The sequence below is a fragment of the Neolamprologus multifasciatus genome, chromosome 1 (genome assembly GCF_963576455.1).
Source record: "Neolamprologus multifasciatus chromosome 1, fNeoMul1.2, whole genome shotgun sequence".
NCBI lineage: Eukaryota > Metazoa > Chordata > Actinopteri > Cichliformes > Cichlidae > Neolamprologus > Neolamprologus multifasciatus.
Genome location: NC_140439.1, coordinates 31,512,210 through 31,533,521, shown reverse-complemented (window position 1 = coordinate 31,533,521; position 21,312 = coordinate 31,512,210). Strand labels below are relative to the sequence as shown.

The 21,312-nt window shown below is 38.8% G+C and overlaps 1 protein-coding gene across 1 annotated transcript; it reads left to right on the top strand.

The window, feature by feature from the left end:
* Positions 1-1,118: 1,118 nt before the first annotated feature.
* gpib (glucose-6-phosphate isomerase b) lies at positions 1,119-11,175 on the top strand. The gene is made up of 18 exons (XM_085166230.1): positions 1,119-1,316; positions 1,523-1,613; positions 1,835-1,903; positions 2,120-2,239; positions 2,407-2,490; positions 2,594-2,740; positions 2,859-2,930; positions 3,020-3,064; positions 3,162-3,215; positions 3,969-4,029; positions 5,020-5,063; positions 5,200-5,352; positions 5,470-5,599; positions 6,218-6,294; positions 7,659-7,787; positions 9,627-9,702; positions 10,207-10,273; positions 10,732-11,175. The coding sequence occupies exons 1-18, from the start codon at positions 1,198-1,200 to the stop codon at positions 10,853-10,855; spliced, it is 1,662 nt and encodes a 553-aa protein (XP_085022356.1). The 5' UTR covers positions 1,119-1,197; the 3' UTR covers positions 10,856-11,175.
* Positions 11,176-21,312: the final 10,137 nt, after the last annotated feature.

Below are 21,312 nucleotides of genomic sequence, written 5' to 3'. Positions count from 1 at the left end.
TAAATAAGAACACTTGGGGGCGCTAAGGTCTCAAACTTGTCTTTAACAATGCAACCTCTCCAGGTAGCAGACACCTGCACAGCTTTAAAGGATACAGCCTGCACTTGATCTGGATCTGCCGTGTCTCAACAAGGGTTACAACTTTTAGATTTAGATAATTAAAGAGGAGCCACAATTTGCACTGTTAGGTCAACTGATTTCATCGCTATGTGCTACATAAAATATGCACGTACTGGAATCATGCATATTAAAACACATTATGTTACACACATTTACCATGAACTAGCTGATCATAAATGGTCGCTTGTCTTTCTGTGTTAGCCCTGTGAAAGATTAGTAAACTAATCTTTATTACTGCTGAAGTATTTTTTTTTTTTTTTACTACTGTAATCTAAGGCATAGTAACAAGCCAATATGCTTGTTTTTGGACTTCAGTGCACCGTACTACAATGCAGGTTTGGATGAGAAACCTGCGAGAAAAGCTTATTCTATAGTTTGGATGTTTCCTTTTCCCCCACATATAGTTGGAGAAGAATATTACTAAATGTAAATTAGTAATTCATTACAAAATGAAAAATTGTTGCGTTCACATAATTCTTCTTTACCTTGGGCATAAATGCAACCTTTTTACTCAGTTTTAAATGAGTATGAACTGAGTTTTAACTTAACTGAGTTTTAACATTTATGGCCACCTTCCATTTTTTGTGACTGGCTTCCCCTCACAAACAGAAGTTGGAAGGGGCTGCTGTGCTCACTGCTGTGCTCTTTGTCTCTGAGATGGCCATATTAGAGATGTCCACTCTCACCAAAATTTCACAGATACAGAACAAGTGAAACGAAATTGGAGACTTACAGTGATTATGTCATCCACTGACCTTCTTATTTTAAACTGTGGCCATTTTTGGCTATTTGACTACTGTATAACCATTTAAGAGAAAAATAAGAAAAGGTACAACACATTGTCTGACCTGTGTGATGATCCGTGTGGCACAGTGAACTACATGCACTCTAACCCTGCAAGACAGTGGGCAAGTGTGACACGCTCAGGTCATGGATATTATATGTCTCTTGTAGGAGGGGCAAGTTTAGATCTAGACTGGGTGCCCTTCAAAAAGCTCTCTCTCTGACCTGCTCAGTCGCACTCAGCCAAGATAGTTGAGCACAGTGGAGCACAGCAAGCCCCCCTCTCTGGACAGCATGGGACTTACTCAGGACCCCAACTTTCAAAAGTTGCAGGAGTGGTACACAGCCCACGCCCTGGGCCTCAACATGAGGCACATGTTTGAGGCTGACAAGGAGAGATTCAACAAGCTCAGGTAAAAAAAAAACAGAATACATTTAGATATGTTTGATGTATTTAGTAAGTTAATGTTAATTCTGTTTTATCATCTGTTGAAATGTTCACATAACAGTCCTCTGTGTGGCTTTATTACATACATGTCAAACCTCAACACAACGACAAAATGATAGTTTTTGTCTGGATACTGATACTCAGAAAATATCCTCATCTTGTCTCCAATAGCCTCACACTGAAAACTGAGGATGGAGACATTCTTCTGGATTACTCCAAGAACCTCATCACAGAGGACGTTATGAAAATGTTGGTTGACCTGGTAATTCAATTTACATTTAAATGATCTGTGGCCTTTAAACTGTTTATATTAATTACCAAATCATTAGCCAATCAATCCTTTCATCAAGCAGAAAGTCGGGGTCAGTTCATCAGATACAGCTTTCATCTTCACTTAAGTTGTGTTTCTTTGAAGGACTGCTCATAAGTTTGAAACTTCCCAAATTGTTACTGATGTAGCATTCATATTTATTGTTTCATTAGACCAAGTCAAGAGGCATTGAGGCTGCCAGAGAGAAGATGTTTACTGGAGAGAAGATAAACTTCACTGAGGTGCTCGTTGTTAAACAGTCATAACTTCGCTTAACACTCTTTCTTTTATTTCTCTTAAAAATGAACACAAAGTACAGTAAATGCAAGCTGAAAAACCTATTCACTTCTCATTCACAAGCAGTGTAAGCAGCCAGCAGAAAAATACCCCGTGCTTCAGTGCTGATAGTAAGAGTCTGTGTATATTAACATTTATCTCCTGGTGCTGTGGAAATGAAGGGCCGTGCTGTGCTCCATGTGGCTCTGAGGAACCGTTCCAACACTCCCATCGTGGTGGATGGGAAGGATGTAATGCCAGACGTTAATAAGGTTCTGGAGAAAATGAAGGGTTTCTGTCATGTGAGTGAACCCAAAAATAAAGGCACAAAATCACAACAAAAGCTCTTCTACAGAACTGTTTAAACAATTCACTATGTCAGTTTTGTAGCCCTGCTCATGAATTTTTGATGCAGCTATCAGCAGTTTATAGACCCACAAAAATGATGTTTGCGATTGATGTGTTGCAGAAAGTTCGCAGTGGCGAGTGGAAGGGCTACACAGGGAAGGCCATCACTGATGTTGTTAATGTTGGAATTGGAGGATCTGATCTTGTGAGTGGATTTGCTTGAAAGATCTGTTTATCTTACATATATTAATAATAATACAAATAGGCCTGACTCTTTTTTTTTTTTTTTTGCTTACCATGACCTGTAGGGCCCCCTGATGGTAACTGAGGCCCTGAAGCCGTACTCAAAAGATGGACCTCGTGTCTGGTTTGTGTCCAATATTGATGGCACCCACATCGCCAAAACCCTGGCACAGCTCAACCCTGAGACAACCCTCTTCATCATTGCATCCAAGGTAGCATGTTCATGAAGAAATGAAAAATATTTATTTATTTATTGCTAAATCTTCAAGCACAGACAGAAAGTTCCTTATAAATTGCTACATGAATATCTGTGTATTCCTATATATACAGACATTCACCACCCAAGAGACTATTACAAATGCTGAGTCGGCCAAAGCTTGGTTCCTCGAACATGCCAAAGATGTGAGTTTGCAGCAATCCTGCACAGCACAGTTTCAATACTACACTAAAAGGATGTCTTTCTTAATTATAAATTTGGTATGTTTCAACAGAAAGCTGCTGTCGCCAAACACTTTGTGGCTCTTTCCACCAATGGTGTAAGTTGTACCAAATTTTTTTCAGGGTTAACAAGCCTCTCGCTGCATCTACACATTCTAATACTAACTTCTCTGTTTTTCTCTGTCTCCCCTTCAGCCCAAAGTGAAAGACTTTGGCATCGACACGGAAAACATGTTCGAGTTCTGGGACGTAAGTGCCCTTTGAGCTTTAAAACACACACTGTATGCAGGTTTTTCACGTCCACACGGTGCCATGGAGCGAGAGTAGAAGCTATAAATAAAGCAGACTTTTGACCTGTGAAGTAGGTGGGACAGACTCTCTGAACAGCAGCTGCCCGGTAATCAGAAGCCTCTCTCTTCAGTCTCAGTTATTATTGGTAGTGACCTTCTCTCTTGCAGAGGTTACTGTAAAGGCTGAGTTGCATCAAAGGTCAGAGAGTTGCATTTAGTTACATTGTTGGTATTTTAAAGGTAACAGCTATAATGTGGCCTTTATGTCAGGAGAAAATGGCTGCATGCACAAAATCTACAGCAAAGGTGGGCAATCAATTTTCCCAAAGGGGCACATGGGAGACTGGGACTGTTATAGAGGGCTGCCACAATAAGCTTATAAAGAGCTAAAATTAAAATCAAATGAAACTGAGTTAAGCTTATTGATGTGGCCCTCGACATCAGTCCCAGTTTCTCATGTGGCCCCTTGGAAAAATGTATTGTCCGCCTCTAGTCTACAGTATTTTCAGTCCAAAAGAGAGAAGAAGGGAGAAAAAATGCCTAAAAGAACTTTTGGAAAAGACTGAAGCAAATCATACATTTCTTGCTACTATTTATCAAAGCTATAAAGATCAAGTGTGGTGTTTATTTTAATTGCACATGTGCATAACCTTGGCTTCCTTTCATTAAAATGGGACAAAAAATTACATAATTTTTGTGTGTTTTCTTGTAGTGGGTTGGTGGTCGTTTCTCCCTGTGGTCTGCAATTGGAATGGCTATTGCCCTGCATATTGGTATGTACAGTAAACACACCCACACATTTCAGGGAGCTCGCTGGGGCTTAAACTATAGGAATACCAAGGTTACTTGGGTCCATCCTGAGGAGAAATATTTGCATTTTTATGTCAGTATCTAAAATCACTGCGAAAACTTATATGTGTGGACCAGCAATCATATTCATCCCAAGTACAGTGCTAATGTAACCGGTGTGATTCTGCGTTGTGTCTGATAATAAAGGTAAAAGAAAGGCCTCCAAGTAAATAATTTGCCCACTCCAGCTCCTGTCCCACAGGGGAATTGTAGAAAAGGGCGCGGCATTTATTTTTACATTAAACATAAAGTATGCATTTACACGTAACATATTTGACATAAGATAAAACAAAAACAACAACATGAAATTCGACATACCTGATAAAAAAGGTAAAAGAAAGAAAGACCTCCAAGTAAATAATTTGCCCACTCCAGCTCCTACGACCAAATACAAACAGTGGGGAAGAGGGTTAGCTCAACCCACCACAACTTCCAAGCTAGCAAGAAGTATATATTCATGCTAGCATTTATGGTGCCTAAAACCCATTTATGATACATACATACTACACACTTGTAACATCTAACAAAAAACAGGCTTAATAATGACAATAATTGAACTAAAATCACAATCAGAAACATCCAGGTGGCTAAATATGCATTATATGAGCGTTTTACAGTGTTGGGAAAGAAATTACACCAACCTCTCCCACAGGGGAATTGTAGAAAAGGAGAGAGGCAAAAGGGGTACACTGTATTTATAGGGTTGCACCAAAGAAGAAGAAGAAAAGAATAAGGAGGGGCTCTAACTGATAATGCACATAACTACAGGCTTGGAGGTCCTAAAAGTCAGGTATAAAAGGAACAGTTTGGGGGTTTAGAACACATTTTGTGTAATTATAACAATGTGATTTATGACCCTGTTACACTAAAAGTCTACACAATCACTTAACTTTTCTTGTGCATCTGATCTCCAGGCTTTGACAACTTTGAGAAGCTTCTGTCAGGAGCACACTGGATGGTGGGTACACCATAATGAGATGTTCAAAGTGTCACTTCTTCACCTGCCTGATATTGAAAATTATTGTTATGATTTTTTCCCTAAAGAATGATACAGAAAACATAAAGGTAAATTAGGTTTACCCTTTCATATATAGGACAAGCACTTCCGTACTGCTCCCCTGGATAAGAACGCTCCCATCCTGTTGGCTCTGTTGGGCATTTGGTACATCAACTTTTTCCATGCTGAGACCCAGGCCATGCTGCCCTATGACCAGTATATGCACCGTTTCACTGCCTACTTCCAACAGGTCTGTCCCCACAATGCAGAAGTGATCCAAAACATTATTTTAAATTAACTTATAGAGTTGATAGATCATTTTAATAATATAAAAAGTCATTGTATATTGAGAGTGTTTGTTGTCTAGGGTGACATGGAGTCAAATGGAAAGTACATTACTAATCATGGGACACGTGTGAACTACCACACTGGGCCAATAGTCTGGGGAGAGCCTGGAACAAATGGACAGCATGCCTTCTACCAGCTCATCCACCAAGGTATCTCCACCTGAGAGCAGCAACAGTCATTTGATTCAGCCTGTCTTTTTCTGGTCCTGGGTTGTCAAATATGTAGTCTGTGTACAAAAACCAGTACATTAAAGTATTTCTGGAGGTTGGTGAGTTGTTGAATCATAAAAACAGTATATACTATTGTAGTTTAGTTACAAAAACTCTGCATGTGTAGGTTTGGTGCCTTTGCACTGTGATCTGTAAATTGTAATGTACATGTAATTAACAGACTCGGTGAATGTGGAAATCTGAGCCATATCATTGAAATTGCTGTCAGTTGTCTTAAGACACCTTAGGCTGGTGATTATTTCTGTTTGTATCACTCAGCATATAAGAAAAAAAGAATAATTTACCAAGAAATATACATTTCTATTGTCTAGCAAAATTTGTGAGGGAAAGTGATAAGGTGTGTTTTCATTTAAAATATTATGGTTTCGGTGCAGGTGAAACTCTTCAGAGTAAACTTATATACAGTTAAAGAACGGGAATTATCTTAATGGTCCAGGATCAAATTGGGCTGTATGTAGCCCACAGACTAAAGGACTTTAACCCAGTTTGCTAACTGGTTAAGTTTGTCACTAATGCGACTCAACATGTTCATTTCAGGAACTCGAATGGTGCCTTGTGATTTCCTGATTCCAGCTCAATCACAGCATCCAATCAGAGACAACCTGCACCACAAGGTATCACTGATGTTAGAGAGGTATCTGTCTAAAGCAGTATTTATGCAGATATTGCTAAGTCTGTCTCTTGTTTAGGACATTAAATGAGTTTGACCACATCCTAGATTACTCTACTAGACTGTATAAACAAAAGTATTCAGCCATACCGCTTAATCTTAGAATTACAGTGCTTTTAGTTTCCCTGTAAGCACTTAGCTATGCGGTCTACTTATATAAATATTTGTGAAAGAATTCACTGACTTGAAATGTGGTACTGTAATAGGATTCCACTGTTGCTACAGGATAGTTTGTGAAATTTCTTTCCTCCTAGATATTTCACAGTCAACCGTAAGCACTACTTTTCTGAAAAAATGTCAAGCATGCCAATACACCACCTTTTCAGCAACACATACAAGCTAATAGGATGCATAATGTTAGTAGATTTAATAAAGCTAGATAAAGAGACCAATATTAGAGCTGTTTTTAATTGTTTTAAACGGTGGTTGGCGAAGGCTGCTTGTTGGATTTGTGAGATGAAAGTCCAAAGCATAAACTTCAAATGATGGTTTTATGATAAGGTTTGTCTGAGAGGTAGAGCTTGGGGTGGAATTAGAAATTATTAAAATCAGTGCAACAAATAGCTACGAAAAGTCACAATAAACTATTCCCAAGAGAGCTGCATGTTCTGATATAACTTTTGTGGGCATTTTCTCAAAGCTCCAAGACAAGTTATTTGGCAATATATATGATATTGCACTGGCACCTTGAGGTGATTGTCAGACCTCTGACATTACCATCAGAACAAGAGCTGCACACTGGAGCTGAGGTGCAAACCACTAACCTTCAATTTATTTTCTGCTTCCTTCTAAATTGTCATAGTGGTCAAACCAGTTTATGCCAACATCTATTTAAAGACGCAGCAACAAATTGAACTTTTGATCTTTGCGGTGGATGTGTTGGTTCTTTTATGCTGTGCATTTTTGTAAAATGGTTTGATTCCACTAATGTCCTTAGAAAAAAGGGTCAGCGCAAATCAATGAAAAGTTGCTCTGAGTGATCACCTTTATTCTATAGGATATTTATGGGAGAAATCAGTTTCAGGATCACTATGCCCCAATTCGAAGGGCACGAGGGGTTATTGAATCATTTTATAAGCAGAAAATATTGGTATAGTTAACAGATCTCACACCAGCTAAACAAGTACAGGAGATTTTGGACTGATGTGTCCCAGAAATGAGGGAGTATCTTTTAGAAGAATGGTGCTGAATTCTTTCAGTTCCAGATACTGAGACATTTTAAATATATTATTTAAATTTGTTACTTATGTTTGTTAATCATGTAGGAAATACACTGTATCTAAAACTGCCTGTTTCATTTGACTGTAGATCCTGTTGGCCAACTTCCTGGCTCAGACAGAGGCTTTGATGAAAGGTAAGACTACCGAAGAGGCCAAGAAGGAGCTGGAGGCAAGCGGCCTGAGTGGGGAGGCTCTGGAGAAAATCCTACCACACAAAGTACGTAGAATAAAGAGAAACTACCTTATCAAAGATAATGAACCTGCTGCGCTGCTGATAGCATGTAACAGCAACAAACCTAAACTTAAGAGGAGAGCTCCCTGTCATGTTGCTTTTACAAACCCGATTGCAAATTGTTTTTGACAGCAGGTTAGAGAGACTCACCCAGTAAAAGCTCTGTGAACAGATGTTGAAGACAACTGTGTCACTTTGAAAAGTGAAAAGACATCTAAAAAAAATACATCTCTCTTTATGTCTAAAGTTGGCTGAAAAATGAAAATACACCTTTTCTCCTTGTTACATTTGCAAACTCTAAAACATCAAAGAAGTCTAAAGCACTCTCTTTTTCAAATAACCCTGGAGGCTTGCTGAAGGCTTTTTTGCTGAAATGCACTGGAGTTTTTTTTTTGTTTCTTTTTTAAAAGGTTAAATATGACCATGGTCTGACAATAGAGGCATTTATTGATTTTATTTGAAGAATAAATAGCCTTGGACTTCTTTGATGATTTAGCTTATATGTATCTCATCCAAAGAGGACCGCAAACAAACACCGTCTGAATCAAGGACGCAGACTTTTTCAGAAACCATTTAAATGCATCTTCAAACTCCTCAAACAACCAGGAGAATCAAACTCTGAACCTTCTTGCTATAATGTACTAGCATAACACCCTAGCTTGTGGGGGAAAAAAAGAAAAAAAAAAAAAAAAAAATCTGTTTTGACTGTCCACAAGCCAGTAAGCTTATTTTGCAACAGAAAACCAGAGTTAACTGCATTAAAGAACAGAATTTCATTAATGTTTTAATATTTTATTTGTTTATTTATTTTTTTAAATGTCATCCTCTATCATCTGCCTGTCCAATCACACTGGTTTGAAATTAAATTTCGATCTAGCTTTGTACTAAAACCCCACAGACATAGGTCCAAGGCAGGTGCACGCACACTCCTCTTCAACTCAATCCACAACTCGCTCAGATAGTCCACTCCAGAATGCTCATGCTCACTCACACACATCCACAGGAATCCAGCCGGCAGGGAAGACGGGCAGGGAATCTAGAAGGCCTGTACACAGAGGAAAACAACGTTAGGAGGGAGCTCTAGGAAAGCACAAGGAATACTCAAAAGGCTAGGCTACACTGATGCTAGGTGGTGTGACAATCCAGCAAGGAAGCAGCCTCTCTTGCCACCTTAAGTAGTCTGCCAGCATCAGTGTAAATGAGCCACAGGTGTGTGTTCAGGGTGGGTTCAGAGGCGGGGAATCAAGGTCCAGTTCCGCCCTGGAGAGGCGAAGACAACAAAACACACACCACGACCTCTCCAGATCTTGAGAACCATGACAGGGATGTTTACTAAATATTCACTTGTGTCATTTCAGTTCAGTTCACCAAAATAAATAAAATAAATAAATAAAAGCTTCCAGTAACGAGATATGTTTCAAATAGGAATAGGAATTGCCTAATAGAAATAAGCAAATCTGAGATGGTGACATGGTGGGTGGACATTTAAACTTGAAACTTAAACTGAAATGACAATGACCCACTTTTGAACCCATCGTAAACATTTAATTTTAGCCCCGACAGCAAAGTACCATGTTTACATCTGTGTCTAAACTAGACTTCTGATTTTTGTTCAAATTAAAGTCAAGTCAAGTAACAGCTAAAAAAGTTACCCCCCCCCCCCACCCCAAAAAAAAAGAAAAACTTTCCATGAATATCTTGTGTTAGGGGGACAGTGCCCTCCAGTGACATGTATGGACATGGCAATCTATACTTTGTTTAAAAAAAAAACATTTTTGCAAAACAGTGAATTTTATTCTAAAATGTTTCTATTAATCACCGCAGGTATTCCAGGGAAACAGACCAACCAACTCAATCATCTTCAAGAAACTGACTCCATATACACTTGGAGTACTTATAGGTAAACCACTTTTGTCACTGTACTGGTTTTATCATTGGTAACATTACCAATAACATTTTCTTTTGAAGCTTTAATGTCCTTTTAAACATCGTTTTAATCAATATAATTCGACATATACCATTATCTAATTTAACCTGGTTCGTTTTATCTGAAAATGAGACATTGCGAAATAATTTCCACTGTTTTTTAATGCGCTGGACTGCACAATAATAAATTATATCTGAGACAGTGGTGGTAATGATCACACAGTGGGAATTTCCTGAAACAGCCAAAGAGCGGCAATTTCCAGCTGGGCTTCAGTCAGGACGTTGCACACTGTTGCATAGTAACAGTCAGTGTGTTTGCACCTGTGATGGGAAACTAACTGAGCAGGTTTTATTCTGAACAGCTCTATTGTGCTGCTTCAGAAATTCAGTGTTTCTTTGTTTCTTTGAAAACAAAGAAACACTTTCTTTCTTTTCATTTCATTTGTTGAATTTGTGATTATTCTTCCCGTTTTTGCAGCAATGTATGAGCATAAGATCTTTGTCCAGGGATTAATGTGGGAGATCAACAGCTTTGACCAGTGGGGGTGAGTCTGTTTCTTTCAGCACACACAACAAGTTTCCTAATAAAAGTCTCTCTTTTGTGCTAATTCACAGCTCCACATGTTTATTCCTGGACTGAAATAAACATGTGGAGAAATTTTGCATGATTCACAGTCAGAATAAACCTTATTTAACATTTACTATGCCTTGGTGTAGGCCCCTCAGTTCATCCCCTTTCCGAAACAAGCAGTTTTACCCCCTCTCCCTCACTTTAGGCCAACTTTCTTCTCATTGTCTGACCCAAAGGTTTGAACACCAGGGGCTGCTGTGCTCAAATAAGCAAGCTTTAAGAGAAGTCTGACGCCTAATGTTATACTGTGCAGCTTTCAGATTGAGGCACTGTGGATATATTTTTGCAGATTTTCCAAAATGTATTAACACATGACTGAACTCATCATATCTCTTGTATTCATGTCTTCTCCCCTCACATACGCATTATTAGAGTGGAACTGGGCAAACAGCTCGCCAAGAAGATTGAGCCTGAGCTCAAGGACACTGCTGAGGTTCACTCCCACGACTCCTCCACCAACGGACTAATCAACTTCCTCAAGAAGAATTTTGCCTGAGCTGAGTGACCTCAATAACTTCCCCTTGACTCCACAGCATTATCTATCTTATCAGCTCAGGAGCTGCGTGGACAGGAGTCCCGCAGTGGCAGCTGGTCACTCCCACGCAGTCAAGCTGAAGCACTCTGTATGTTTGTTCTCGCATTATGAATATCGTGACTGTCTAGTATGCTGTCGTTTCCACGTTTGTTCGTTTACCACTGTGAGAGGAAAAAGCTTTTTGTATTAGACTGTCGTGACAGGCAGAGCGAAGCATGCCCCCACTCTGTCTCTACTGTTACGCGAAATTTTGTTCCTGAAATAAAAATCTTCACACAGAATATGTAGATATGTTCGGTTTTCTCGTACATATGTACATGTATGTAATGATGATGTGAGCGTGCGACTCAGAAAAAGCAGTACACCACTAGATGGTATCAGAGTGCCAGATTTATTTGCTTGGAGCAAATGAGCCACCCAGTAATCAACCAGTTATTCAGTGGAACAAAGGGTCAAAGGTCAGTCCATCTGTACTGTTCCTCCCCACAAATCCCCAGACTCCACAGCATCCATTTAGCTTAGAGAGAAAAACAAACAACTGGACTAAACAGCATCTGGACTGCAAGTCAGTCAGCGCTATGTTTAACTAGAATTTAATTTTATGATCGTTTTGGACACATGTAACAAAATCTCCTTGTATTCTCCTGATAAATGGAAGGATCACATATAATACTTGTATGAGAGGCAGCTTACTTCTGAATAAATCATGATCATGTTAAGTACTGTTTGATGCACAAAACAGCCTGAGCCTTAAATATATTTCACGGTGTTTCCTTCACTTTAAACCCACTGCCGGGTACAATTACAGAGTGTGTGTGAGGACAAACAGAAAGTTAAAAAAGAAACCGAGACCCCCAGACACTGCTGGGTTTTCAGTCCTGTTGCCAGGCAACAATACAGTACTTCAAATCTAACTTGTGCTTTTTATCTCTAGCTCTGAAACAAGATATAGAAGAAAGTGAGTTTGTCTGAGGAGAACATTCTGCCTTATTGTGAATTATCAGTGAAATGAGTCCAAAAAAACACATTTTCGACTCATAGCTAGAAAAAAAGAAGAAGATAATTTTGGAGTATTCTTTGTAAACGGTGTTACCTTTCTCACTGAAACTCATCCCTCGGTGACTCTCAGCTGAGTCCTGGATGAAGGGGCAAAGCCCTGGCTACATCATGGTGGTGAGGCTGAGCAAACCTGCAACTCTGCTTACTGAAACAAGAAAGTCCAGTGAACTAATAAAATACAAAAAGCAAACAGTAAAAATCCCCAAAAATAGAAGAAAATATTATAGCACCTGAACATGAGTGAAAATATTTCATCCCTCTGCAACCCTTACTTACCTCGCAGTGACAGTGCGAGTTTCTGGTGTTACCAACATTTAAAATCTTGGGGAAAATCCCACTTCTTGCCTTTACGCACTCTAAGTTGTCATTTTCAACTGAGGTTAGTAAGTGGTTTAAATTAAAAGCAATGTTTCCGTAAACAACTGCTGCTGAGCCTGGCTGTAACAGGAGAAACTGGACAAGATTTAAAGAATAGACACAGACTAACCTGAAAGCGAGCGTACATTTAACCAAAAACAGTGACACAGTGGGAGCTATCTTGAAAAAATATAACACACCGGGAAAAAACAAAGGAACTACTGACAAAAAAACAGTTTTGTCAGTTTTTGCTTTTGACAGCACAACCAGTTTATGGGCCTCATCAACAAATCAATCAATCAATCAATCAAAGCAAAACAAAAATGTATCAACTGAGACTTACATAATGGAATTTATCATACATATGACTCTATCTGTTTTACTTGAGAATAGCAGCCCGTATCAGCAACTAATAAGTGAACAATTCACCAGAAAAATCTGCTATTTGGCCAAAAGCAAGTTTCAAAGGCTGAAATATTCATCCTTGTGACATCTAAACAGTTGAACATGGCCACACCTATAAAGACTTCTTCTTCCTATATGCACCTGCATCCACAAATAGCGAGAGCCTCTAGTACTTCTGCGTTACTCTGCGCAATATTACTCAAAACAGGTTAATTTACAGGAAAGGAATAAACAAACTGTAGCCAATCAACATGAAGAAGTAACAGGGCCGACTCGGTTCAGCGGAGAGTGGAATCAAATTGCAGCGTGAAAGCATTAAACAGGATCTGTGTGCGTTCCTGAGATTTTTGTTGAACAATGCCGCTGCACACCCTCACATTCCACTTCATACTCTATTGGTTTGGCCACTTGGTTATTTTTCTTTCCTCCTGGAGTGTTTAAGAGTTGCCCCCCTTCAACATTGCTTGCCATAATGTTACTGACAATGTCAGGTGTAGCTTTGGAGCTACAAAACTGGAATTCTTCCAGATGGCATGAAGTGCTTGTTGTTGTATGGAAAGATCCTCTGAGATGCATGTTTTCTTCATCAGCATGTTCTCAACACATTTGTATTCATCGTGCGCCACGGTGGAAGCAGTTTGACGGTCAGCATCCGTGCATGTAAAAAAGCTCGGAAATCCAGGCCTCAGAGGAGGAGAGTGCCTGCAGGTCTTCAGCCAGCTGCCATTCTCACTTGAACTTCACTGGCATGCTTGTAATGTGCATGAGTTTTAACTCTGCTGCCCTGCCAGAAACCTTCAGGGAACATATTCTCTTGGGCAAAACACTAGCCTTTCAAACACATGACACATGACATTCTGACTCTGTAGTCTGATGCTGCCACTGAAAGCAGCCACTGAAAAACTCTGGAGGATATTAAAAAAAAAGAAAAGAAAAAAAAAGCCATCGTGTCAAGCCCAGCTTCATTTTTCCCATGACTACAGGAGTTATATAAAGATTAACTTAAGTACGTGGGCAGAGCTTGTCATATTGCAGCAAAGGAAGCCTGCTGGAGTCGCACGAGGCCTCAGAGTGCTTCAGCTAACCACTGCTCAGACTCCATGTTTCTCCTCAACTTTCTACAGCTCCCCATTTTGAGGACCACATGGAAAAAAACTGCTCTCTGCATTCTTACCATCACCGCTACAAGAACAAAATCCTGAGCACGATTACAGCTACATGCCAGTGCACATTGTGTGATTTTGTTCAGGTATTAAAGCAGAAAGCTAAACCTTGGTTGCCAACATTAGTACACAGATAGTGTACAGGCAGTTCTGGCATAAAGCATCACATGCAAACATATGCATCCTTCATAGCAGAATTACTTCTTTGAGATGCCCTTGACCTCACAGGTCAATCAGAGGCTGCTTTTTAGTGGTTTCTCCCTGCCAAGCTACCAGACAGCTGGGCTGGTTTTTCCCTCGTTGAAGGCCCTAGGTCAGTTATCTGGTTTTCTGTGTGGGTTTTTGCATACTAAGCACCCATTGTAAGAATCTTATTTTTTTGTTGCCTCTGCAGATAAACTGACCAACATCTGGCTCTAAGTCAGCTTCACAAAGTGAGAGATACATAATACTCCCACGCTGATATCCACCTCTGTTAGTCTGCAGGAGACATAATATCACAGCGACAGACACAAGGATTGTGTTGAATGTTGATTTATTTTTAAAAAAATTACATCAAAGCTTTTATTTCTGATTGTGGTGACATATTTCAAACCAAGCTGACATGACTGTGTAGCTTCGAGCTAGAGCAGTGTAGATAAGATTATTCATTTTAACCTTCAAAATTTAATAGTTCAGCATAGGAGATTTTTTTCAGTAAGTCTTCTGAATGAGTGAATTGGTCACCTTTGTGCTCTTTCTTATTTATTTACTGGTTTCTGGTTAATGATTTAGTGTTAGCTTGCTAGCTAAACCTCAAAAAAGCAATTACTCATGTAATGTAAATTGAAGTAGTGTAGTAATTAACTACAACCACACATCAAACTCGTCTAAAGGCCCCATATGCTTGTTTGTTTCCATTCCTTCCCTCTTTGTCTGTTTGCCATCTTCTCTCAGAGGCATCACGCGGATCTACTAGGTCGAGAAGATGAGGCCTTCCCTAAACTGCAGCATTTGGCCCGTTCATTTATCTTTCACTATTCCCATCTTCATCAGTAAACATGTGGAGTACATTTGGGGTTGTAGTTTTTGCTTGTGAATCTCTAATATGACACAGAAATCTGGCTCTTTTCCCACTCAGTGTCAAAATAAAAAAGACACTAAATTACTGGTAATTGTCTGTCAGACTTCCTGTTTAAAGTAGGTTTCAAGCCCTGCCCAGCATAATGATGATGACATCGTGAGGGGTTATTTTCTCAAATCCCTTTAGAGCCACAAAAGACGCTACACAGTGGAGGGTGACCAGCTGATGTCGAACAAACTGATCTTTGGAGTGAACGGTTAGGAGGTTAACATCTTTATCTTTAAAGAATCATTGAAAAATAATAAACAAGCAAAAAGAAATCAAGCAATAAAAATAGGAAACAGACAAAAATCGGTTCCTGTTGTTCAAGGATGTCAAACTCATTTTACATCGCTAAATATGGCCGTCTTAGATCCATGTCTTTAACATTGTTAGGAAAAGATTACCAATTTCCGGAGAGGGTTTGTTTTTTGTTGTTGTTATTTTGTTATTCTGTCTAGTTTGGCTTAATTGTCTTATTTATTCCACAAAACGTAATCTCTGAGGGGATGTGTTTCCTAAAATTAACACTATCAGCTTTTTTATTTAAAAATACTTTAAATAAAATACTTAAAAAACTAACATTAATCAAACTAACATATTACTGATGTTTATTAATTTATAGTCTTATTATGTTTCTTCTGGATACAACCCCGGTGAATAGAGTAGTGAAATTTCTTTAGAAATAAAATAATAACTATTATTTTTATAGCAATTTTCAAAATCCAAACTTCACATGAGCAACAAAATAAATTGACATTAAAAAAAATGTGAAGACGTTGCAAAAACAACAGAAATTGTTTAGTAAATAAAGGTCTGTTCAATGGAAACTCTTGTAAAATCGGGAAAGTGTGTTTTAAGTATTTAAAATAACTGACTCAGCCAGTTTCTTCAGGGAGAACCTTCCAATGCGCCTGGATAAAAGTCCGCTTCCCAAGGATCCCAAAGTGTACACTGGTTCATATGATACTAAGAAGTCAGCGATGTAGCTAGGAGCAAGGTAGTGAGGCCAATTAAAAGTTATCAATAAAATAAATAGGAATTATACAGTGACTAAAGTCTGATCTTCTCAGATTATTCTGACCTCTTCCTAAAATGTCTTTCTGCACCCTCAAACACAGTAAGACTATCTATCTATCTATCTATATATATATATATATATATATATATATATATATATATATATATATATATATATATATAACAATCTAACTTCAACTAGCAGTTCCATGTTGGCTTTAACCGGCTATAGTGTTATATTCTGAACTCTTTAATGGGCAGAATGAAAACATTATAATCTGAAGAAGCTACAAAAAATTATAGTCCAAATAGTCCTGATTTTTTGTTGTTGTTGTTGTTGTTTTTTTTGGGGGGGGGGGAGTGTTGGTGGGAGGATTAAATAATATTCACATGTTTTTGAACTCTGATTTTGGTCAAAGAGCTTCATTCAAATTACTTTATTTAAATTAATAAATTACTGGGAAACTCTGGCACTTGGATTTTAATTATTTGCCTGCCAAATAAATTACACCTGCACTGAATGTGAATTCTGTGTAAAAATTCGTGTCACCTTTCATCAAGCAGTTTGTCAGTATTATCTGTGTACAGAAAAAACAGCATAGTTTCTGAAAAGTCACATTGCTGCAGATGTCTTCAAGTGCATTATTTTATATGGCTGTTGTACTGAGTATGCACTTAAAAGATTAACACATCGTTGTTTTGGCAGAGAAAAACAACACTTTCCTTTTAGTGCTTACACTCAATAACTGAAATGATTTATGAAGTGACTCATAACCAATGTAGCTCCTGCCAGTTTAATGTCTTTTCTCTTTAATTTTCAGTGCATGAAATTTGATTTTCTTCAGGTTCACAGTAGAAATAATTTCATTTCCCTACAGGTGCGCACTATATGACTGCACCACACACAGCTAATGATTGCACTTCGAGGAAACTCAGTGTACCTTTTCGAGGGTCAAAATCTATGTTTTTTGCAGATTAAAATATGAAGAAACACATTCTATGTTCGGCTGAAATCAAATTGGAAATAGGTAAAAAAAATGTTTTAATTTAGTCTTAGATTTTTCAGTTTCCTTCCTCAAGGTTCTGCGTTTGAGTCTTAAAAGTTTTTGTTCCCATATGCCTGGTGATTTCTCTCTGGAGGCTCTGGTTTCCTTACAGAGTTCAAATGCATGCATGCTTGCATGTTGACAGAAGGTGCAGATGTGAGATAAACAAAGCTCTGAGTGTTCAGAAAGACTAGGAGGGCATTATGAACCAATTTTGTACTTTTTAGTCTGTTTATATGTATTCATATGTATGGTTACATTAAGGGGAAAAATTGTCACCACATGTTCAAGACTGGTCTCCTTTAAGCTACAAACAATGACTGTTTTTTACAGTTACTGACTACAAACCACAATAGTACCCTCTGTTGAGGGTACAATGGTGGTATCTTTGGCCCCAAGTTACAACAAAAATAAAATCAGTGCAGAGTGCCAGTAACTCAAGTTCCTAGAATTTGCTCCAACTGCTCAGCTATATGAAATATAAAATCTAAGATGGCAGGAGGGTGATGTTGTTCTTGTACTTTTATAGATACAATAATACATTTTATTTTGTAGGAGTGAGGTGATGTATCTATAAAAGTACAAGAACAACATCTATATCTCTATGCAGAAACTTAAATAAATTATACTGATGAGAAGATAATGAAGACTCACTATTTTGTGTGTTTTACATCTACAGGGGAGAACAAGAACACAGAATTTAATACAGTTGTGGTGAATCATCTCAAACTTGCCCCTGACTTTGTGTCCAAACCACTCAGCCTGAGCTGTCCCTCTGATGTACTTATTTCTCACCTTGTCAGTTCTAGTCCCTTATAATAAAAATCTTAACATCTGCAGGGCAGCATCATATTTTTTCATCAGTGCTACCGTTTCCCAACCACACATCATAGCAGGTCATATTCTATAAATCTTCCCTTTCACTCTTGCTGCTATCCTTCTATCACAAATCACCCCTAACATCGCCTCCACCCGCTCCACCTTGCCTGTACTCTCTTCTTCATCACTCTTGTGCTCTTTCCATTGCTTTGGATAGTTAACGTCAGGTATTTAAACTCATCCATCTTTACTACGTCTACTCCTTGCTTGTTCACCTTTCCACCTGTCTCTCTCTCATCCACACACATGTATTCTGTCTTTTCTTGTACTGACTTTCATTCTTCTTCTCTCCACTGCATACCTCCACCTCTCCAGGTTCTCTTCTCGTCTCTCTGCTCTCTACTTTCATTGCTAATCTTAGTATTGTTTGCAAACATCATAGTTCATCCTAGCTGACTTTATCTGTCATTCTGTCCATCACCGTCACAAACAAGAAGGGGCTCAGAGCTGATACCTGATATAATCTGACTCCCACCTTGAACCCATCCATCACTTCATCCAGACATTTTACCGCTGTCTTGCTGTCCTCATACATATTTTCCACCAGCCTTTTCTGTCACTCCTGACTTCCTCTTGAAGTTCCTTTCTTGACACTGTATAATATGATTTCTCTAGAGTCACAAAGACACAGTGCAACTCTGTTGCATCTTCTCTGTACTTCTCCATCAACACTCTCAAAGCAAACATTGCATCTGCAGTGCCCATTCTCAGCAGTGAAGACACACCTTTGCTCACTTATCATCACCACTGTGCTTAACCTATCTTCACTGTCTCTTTCCCAAATATTCACGGTAATACTCATTAACATCATTCCTCTGTAGTTACTACAGCTCTGCACATCACCTTTTTTCTTGAGGCTGGAATTTTTGGTAGCAGGAAGGAGACAATGCATCAGTAACAAAGGATTCAGCATGTGTGAGGTAATCTTGTGGCAAGAATTATTTCACTCATTTCCTGGCAGTGGAGGGAGCCGTGTGCTCCGGAGGAAAGGTGTTCTTCGGTTCTTTTGTGCGGTGTAACAGAGCTCACCTCATAGCCGATCCCCTGGGGCTCGGCTACCTCTGCAAGCTTACACACACACAACCACACACACACTGAGGGTGGAACCCTCACACACATAAAGGGCGCTTTGTGCCCTGACTCATGGAGCTGTCAACCAACACCAGAGAGCTCCTGACAGTGAACACCACTGTTCAGCACACCGGAGAGCTCAGTCAGTGGGCAGCTGCACTTTCATGTACACCCACACAAACTTTATCTACATCTCAAACAGACTGTGTATCACAGACTCATAAATGCAGCTGCCCTTACTGTAATTACATTTTCAGACAAGTGGTTTGCAAGCCACAAAGAACGAGCAAGATTTTTATTTTTCTTTCAACTTCTGTTCAGGTGAAGTCTCCTTCCTTCATTTTCATTTTATATTAAAGTTATTCAGTCTTTTATAACTGGCTTTTTTTAGCCTTGCTCTCCAACAAGTATTTCCTGAAAATGAAAAAAGAGAATAATTTGATATTTTGTCCTCTTGGGGGAAGGAGCCAGACAGCAGTAATTTAGCCAGTGAGTAAAAAAAAAAAAAAGGGACTTCTGCATCTAATAAATCCCATCAACTTATCTGCAGGATCTTCAGAGAAATGACAGTACTGCTACTTGTGGCATGCTCCTTTACTTTTGCACAACCACTACAGCGTGACTTTTTATATCAGTATTGTGGTATTGCAATAAATTAGTTGGTTATATAAATATATGAGTATGCATAATGGTTATTATTCATAGATACCTGCATCCTAAATTCCTGTTATTCATCTGAAAGAAACATAATGAGTGTGTCGTTACAGTGGTAATGCCAGGAGAGGCAGTGTTGGTTCTGTGTTACATTTATGTTGTAAGAAAGTGGAAGAAGAGAGTGTCCTGTAGTAGTGATGTGCGATACCGCTGATTTCCTTTTCGATCCGATACCAAGTAATATTCAGGGTGGTATCGACGATACTGATCCGATACCGATACTTTGTACAAAAACTTATTTTATTTGTTGTATCTCAAATTATAGCGTCATAATGATTACAGGACATCAGATTACTTGTTCGTATCACTTAATAATGCAGAGTTCATCATATAGAAATAAAAAATCTGAAGTTGTGCACTATTTGAACACCTTGCCTGGCTGCAGCACTAAAGGACTCCGTGAGAGACGTCTGTCTCACCCTAGCAGCACCTGTCCCTCTCCTCCTCTTCAGTTTGTCTCAACATAAGCTCGTCATATTCTGTGATATGATTTACTCTGAGGTGTTTGACAAGGTTAGTGATGTTGCAGCAACACCTCACTTTTTTGCCACATGTATGCAAACCACGCCTCAGCTGTTTGTGGAGGTAAAATACGTCCGCACAATCACGCTCAGCCATTGTTGTGAGTGCGCACGCCAAGGGGCTGCAAGACGTCTACACAGCCATATTTTGCACATGACTATGAAAGGTGGAAGAGGAAGTAGTTCCTTCGAATGTAGACAATCCGAATGTTATAGTTTCTTTCCACTAACAGTGTTCCTGTTAATGATGATAAAACTACAAATTTACCCTAAATTACTAAAATATCGATATTTTAATGTGAGAATCGATTCTAGAACATAAATGACTGGTATCGGAGGAATCGATATTTCAGGATCGATCCGCACATCACTATCCTGTAGGAGGCAGTAAAAATGGACACCGTAAGTCTCAATTATTTTATTTTTGTTTTTGAAGATGCAACAAGTATGTATAAGATGACACTTATACTGAAGAACACACAGAGGGTTATGGCCTAAAACTGCAGTTTCCTTTCAGTTCCAAATTTTTTTTTAGTGCATTGTTGGTTCATTGTTATGGTTTTTGTTCACTTGCTTTGCTGTCATTAGCACCATTTCTAGCCTCAGAAGGCAGGTGTTTACAGCAAAAACATCTGTTAAATCTCTACCTGCCTAAAACCTAAAGCTAAAGCTTTGCGTGCTTTTTTTAAAAGGAAAAGTTCAATGAAATAATGCAAAACTAAAGAACTAAAGTGAAAACAGAGCTAGCTGAGAAAATGCATAGAAACATCAACAAATATCATGAATTTAAAATAATTTCATACTTTTATAAGGTAATACTTCAGTGCCAAAAATATGGCTGCTCAGCTCCTGATCATATAGGAAGAATTTCTCCACAAACTTCATTGTAGTCACATTACATTTCCTCTTCTTTTTGTGCAGTTAAATATTAATTCTTCGATTGTTATTGTTAATTTCACTTCTTGTTTTGCTTTGTTTCCTTTTTCATGTGCCCCCTGTGTTCCCCTCTGGCTCTGTCAGTGTCATCCCAGTCCCACTTTCAGTTTACTTCCTGTTTTATTTTGAAGGTAAGATCCTCGTG